Below are 6000 nucleotides of genomic sequence, written 5' to 3'. Positions count from 1 at the left end.
TATGTTTGTTAACATATAACTATCGATATTTTGAATTTTTTCCATTTCTTTCGACACCTTTTTCGCCATGTCTTCTAAAACAGAGTTTCAGAAAGCCTCAGAAGTAATGGAGAAAGCTTTAAGAAAGTTAGGAAACTGATGGATGGAAGGAGGCATGGAAGTGATTGAATCTAATTTCTTGCTGTAAATGTTTCATGAACAGGACACACAACATTTTGATTTGCCAAGTTTAATGAGGTGCTTTTAAGAAGTGATTCATTGGTCTCCCATCTCTCAATTACATTGTCCCCATAATGTTTAACACAAATCTGATTTATGATTCAAGATAAGTTTAAAATTACTTGATAAAGTGAACAGAATTAATAAGGAAAAATCTGAATACACATACATATTTCAATTTTACAACTGCATTTAGTCAATGCTTTATCCACAGCGAGGTACCTTTCCTTCCTATCCACTACCTTTCCTTCCCGACAAGTTGTTCGAAACGTATGCTCTGGTGTCACTCTACAATAACCACGTTGACACATAAATTCAATATTATCCTCTGTTTTAGAGTAAAGTTTTTTTTATCATGTCTCCATTTTAACTGTATGTGATGTTTTCTCATCGTTTCTTCTGAAATTACACGTCTCTAAAGTTAAAGAAAATAAACATAAAATTTTGAGTAATATGAAAATACTTTCTATAGAATTGCAGGGTTTCAAGAACTTTGGTCCAAAAATTCCTCTCAAACCTTTTCCAAATCAATACACTGAAAATATATAATGTAGTTTTCATCATATTAAAAAATCAATGCTATATGAATGAGATACTTTGTTTAGTGTAATGATTAAATGTTATAATGAAAGATTCATAATGTCAGTAATCACATGAAGAGCTTTCATTAAGGAACCATTGTTGCTCGAACATGAAATTTTCTAACTTGATTTCTATATACAGATATTAATACTTGGTGGTCAAGCATGCAACAGAATGGTTGTTATTTAATCCATAAAAGCTAAACTCTATTATAAACAGTTAAACATCATGCTGAGTATAAGGATTATCCCAGGATCCAAGAGAAGTTTATAGCATTTACCTAAGCACTTTGGCGGTTCTGACCACTCTCCATCCCGACATACTACGTTTCTGTTTCCCCGAAGTTCATAGTAGGCCTGACACCAGTACTCAATAATCATTCCTGGAGGATATACTGATTCCAGAATTGAGGTAATGTCTCCATTGTCTATTGGTGGAGGAGGCCCACATTTTCCTTGAGAGTCTAAAAAGTAATGGCTTTTGGTTTATTCAAAGACCACCCCTACAGTTTTAAATAAATAAAATAAAAATGTTACCAAATATGTAATATCAAAACATGATTTCTGATGACAGAAATAATTTATAGAAGGAATTTTAATCACTTAATCATAAACGCACACATTGCTGCTGCTGCTGCTAAGTCGTTTCAGTGGTGTCGACTCTTTGCAACCCCACAGATGGCAGCCCACCAGGCTCCTCTGTCCATGGGATTCTCTAGGCAAGAATACTGAAGTGGGTTGCCATTTCCTTCTCCAATGCACACTTTAAAACCTTATTTTTACCCCCATGAAAACACATATAGTACATATACAAATATATCTGCTTTGCAGTGTCCTGATGTTAAAACGTGTTTTCTTTAGAATATATACTGGAAAGATGGATAGCTAAGATAAAAAAAATTTACCCTTTTATGTTGCATTAAAGGGTGCCCTTTTATGTTGCAAAAAAGACATGTTGCAGTTTCTGTGAAAGGAAATATTGGCTTCAATTTCTGGACAAGATGAGGTAAAAATATTTGTGCTTATAGTATATGCTAAGTATTCCTTCTGCCAAATAAAGGTCCTGAGCATATTATAAAAACCAACACAGGAGACTGTGAAACAAGTAGTGAAGTCAATCTGCTTAGGGATTTTGAGATTCAAAGTATTACACTGAAGAGAGTCCTTGGAGTGTTCATTTTGCCTTCTAAGTATCCTGAATGGGCCACTGAGACTGCAATCCAGAAATAATACAAGTTCAGAAAGAAAAAAAGCCTCAAGAAGCAGTTGAACTCTTTAAGAAAATGCCCAGAAAAGAGTAGCGTAGCAAGACAGAAACAATTTTCGCAATACTGACTTAGTCAAGAAATACACCTTGAGTGCACCAGGACCCAGAGGCCCCACAGAGACTGAGCCAGAACTGTGTTTGAGTGTCTCCTGTGGAAGTACAGGTGAGCAGTGGACTGCTACAGGGGCAAGGATTCTGGGTGCAGTAGACCTGGATATGTCATAAGCACTCTTGGAGGAGGTTGCAATTAACCCTACAATAGAGCTGCCAGAACTTCCACAGGACTGTGGAAACAGACTCTTAGAGGGCACACACACACAAAAAAAAACCTTGTGAGCACCAGGATCCAGGAGAAAGGAGCAGTGATCCCACAAGAGACTGACCCAGACTTGTCCATGAGCGTCCAGGAGTCTTCAGCGGAGGCATGAGTTAGCAGTGGCCTGTTGCATGGTTGGGGGCACTGAGTGCAGCAGTGTGTACATGAGACCTTTTGAAGGAGGTCAACATTAATTTCCTTACCTCCACCATAGTTTGGCCACAGGTCAAACAACAGGGAGTAAACACAGCCCCACTCATCAACAGAAAGTTGGATTAAAGATTTAATGAATATGGCCCCTTCCATCAGACCAAGACCCAGTTTCCCCCTCGCTCAGTCTCTCAGATCAGGAAGTTTCCATATGCCTCTTAGCCTTATCCATCAGAGGGAAGACGGAATGAAAACCACAATCACAGAAAACTAACCAATCTGATCACATGGACCACAGCTTTGTCTAACTCCATCAAACTATGAGCCTTAGAGTGTATGGCCACTCAAGACAGATGGGTCATGGTGGAGAATTCTGAAAAAATGTGCTGCACTGGAGAAGGGAATTGCAAACAACTTTAGTATTCTTGCCTTGAGAATCCCATGAACAGTATGAAGAGGCAAAAAGATAGGACACTGAAAGAAGAACTCTTCCAGTCAGTAGGTCCCCAGTATGCTACTGGAGATCAGTGGAGAAATAACTCCAGAAATAATGAAGAGATGGAGCCAAAGCAAAAACAATATCTAGTTGTGCATGTGACTGGTGATGGAAGTAAAATCTGATTCTGTAAAGAGCAATATTGAATAGGAGCCTGGAATGTTAGGTCCATGAATCAAGGTAAATTGTAAGCGGTCAAACAGGAGATGGCAAGAGTGAACATTGGCATTTTAAAAAGCATCAAACTAAAATGGACTGTAATGGGTGAATTTAACTCAAATGACCTACTACTGTGGGCAAGAATCCCTTAGAAGAAATGGAGTAGCCATTATAGTCGACGAAAGAGCCTGAAATGCAGTGCTTCGATGCAATCTCAATAATGACAGAATGATTGCTGTTCGTTTCCAAGGCAAACCATTTAATATCACAGTAATCCAGGTCTATGCCCCAACCAGTAATGCTGAAGAAGCTGAAGTTGAGCGGTTTTCTGAAGACCTACAATACCTTCTAGAACTAACACCCCAAAAAGATATCCTTTTCATTATAGGGGACTGGAATGCAAAAGTGGGAAGTCAAGAGATACCTGGAGTAACAGGCGAATTTGGCATTAGAGTACAAAATGAAGCAGGGGAAAGGCTAACAGAGTTTTGCCAAGAGAACACACTGGTCATAGCAAACACCCTCTTCCAACAACACATGGAAATCACCAGATGGTCAATACTGAAAACAGATTGATTATATTCTTTGCAGCCAAAGATGGAGAAGCTCTGTACAGTCAACAGAAACAAGAGCGGGAGCTGACTGTGACTCAGATCATGAACTCCTTGTTACCAAATTCAGACTTAAATTGAAGAAAGAAGGGAAAACCACTAGACCATTCAGGTATGACCTAAGTTAAATCCCTTACGATTACAGAGTGGAAGTGAGAAATGGATTCAAGGGATTAGATCTGATAAGACAGAATGCCTGAACAGCTATGGATGGAGGTTTGTGACTTTGTACAGGAGGCAGTGATCAAGACCATCCCCAAGAAAAAGAAATGTAAAAAGACAAAATGGTTGCCTGAGGAGGTCTTACAAATAGCTGAGAAAAGAAGAGAGGTTAAAGGCAAATGAGAAAAGAAAAGATATACACATTTGAATGTAGAGTTCCAAAGAATAGCAAGGAGAGATAAGAAAGCCTTCCTTAATGATCAATACAAAGAAACAGGAAAACAATAAAATGGGAAAGATTAGAGGTCACTTCAAGAAAATTAGAGATACCAAGGGAACATTTCATGCAAAGATGGGCACAATAAAGGACAGAAATGGTATGGACCTAACAGAAGTAGGAGATATAAGACGAGGTGGCAAGAATACACAGAACTATACAAAAAAGATCTGAATGACCCAGATAACCATGATGTTATGATCACTCACCTAGAGCCGGACATCCTGGAATGCAAAGTCAAGTGGGCCTTAGGAAGCATCATGACAAAGAAAGCTAGTGGAGGTGATGGAGTTCCAGTTGAGCTATTTCAAATCCTAAAAGACTATGTTGCTAAGTTGTGCACTCAGTATGCTAGCAAATGTGGAAAATTCAGCAGTGGCGACTGGACTGGAAAAGGTCACTTTTCTTTCCAACCCCAAAGAAAGGCAATGCCAAAGAATGTTCAAACTACCGCACAGTTGTATTCATCTCACACCTCACAAATTAATGCTCATATTTCTCCAAGCCAGCCTTCAATGGTACATGAACCGTGAACTTCCAGATGTTTAAGCTGGATTTAGAGAAGGCAGAGAAACCAGAGATCAAATTGGCAACATATTTTGGATCATCAAAAAAGCAAGAGAGTTCCAGAAAAACATCTACTTCTGCTTTGTTGACCATTCCAAAGCCTTTGACTGTGTGGATCACAACAAACTGGAAAATTCTTAAACAGATGGAAACACCTGACCTGCCTCCTGAGAAATCTGTATGCAGGTCAAGAAGCCACAGTTAGAACTAGATGTGGAACAACAACCTGGTTCCAAATCAGGAAAGGAGTACATCAAGGCTGTATACTGTCACCCTGCTTACTGATATGCAGAGTACATCATGCGAAATTCTGGGCTGGATGAAGCATCAACTGTAATCAAGATTGCTGGGAGAAATATTAACAAACTCAGATATACAGATGACACCACTCGTATGCAAGAAAGTGAAGAAGAACTAACGAGTCTCTTGATGAAAGTGAAAGAGAAGAGTGAAAAAGTTGGCTTAAAACTCAACATTCAGACAACTAAGATCATGGCATCCAGTCCCATCACTTCATGGCAAATAGATGGGGAAACAATGGAAACAGTGAGAGACTTTATTTTGGGGGGCTCCAAAATCACTGCATATGGTGACTGCAGCCATGAAATTAAAAAATGCTTGGTCCTTAGGAAAAAAGTTATGACCTATCTAGACAGCATATTAAAATGCAGACACATTGCTTTGCCAACAAAGGTCTGTCTAGTCAAAGCTATGGTTTTTCCACCAGTCATGTGTGGATTAGAGAGCTGGACCATAAATAAGGCTGAATACCAAAGAATTGATGCTTCTCAACTATAGTGTTGGAGAAGATGCTTGAGAGTCCTTTGGAATGCAGGAGAACAAACGAATCCATCCTAAAGGAAATCAGTCCTGAATATTCATTGGAAGGACTGATGCTGAAGCTGAAACTCCAATACTTTGGCCACCTGATGAACTGACTCATTGGAAAAGACCTTGATGCTGGGAAAGATTGAAGTTGGAAGGAGAAGGGGAAGACAGAGGATGATGGTTGGATGGCATCCCCGACTTGATGGACATGAGTTTAGTTAAACGCTGGGAGTTGGTGATGGACAGGGAAGCCTGGCATGCTGCAGTCCATGGGGTTGCAAAGAGTCAGACATGACTGAGCGACTGAAGTGAACTGACTTAGTCTAGAAACACATGATGGCAGAAACCTAAGACCAATCCTTTCCAT

At 39.4% G+C, this 6000-nt stretch overlaps 1 protein-coding gene across 1 annotated transcript in view; it reads right to left on the bottom strand.

Moving 5' to 3' along the window:
• Nucleotides 1-213: 213 nt before the first annotated feature.
• The window catches only part of LOC145505195 (complement factor H-like), a 76980-nt gene continuing 71193 nt past the window's right edge, over nt 214-6000 (bottom strand). Inside the window, 2 exon segments of the mRNA XM_081486973.1 lie at nt 214-634; nt 1082-1264. Of these exon segments, the coding sequence (XP_081343099.1) occupies nt 573-634; nt 1082-1264 (245 nt within the window). The 3' untranslated portion in view covers nt 214-572.

This window comes from Giraffa tippelskirchi, chromosome 5 (assembly GCF_054371585.1).
Source record: "Giraffa tippelskirchi isolate mGirTip1 chromosome 5, T2T-mGirTip1v1.2.pri, whole genome shotgun sequence".
Lineage (NCBI taxonomy): Eukaryota > Metazoa > Chordata > Mammalia > Artiodactyla > Giraffidae > Giraffa > Giraffa tippelskirchi.
The sequence above is the reverse complement of the archived record's forward strand: the minus strand, read 5'-3'. Positions and strand labels throughout refer to the sequence as shown.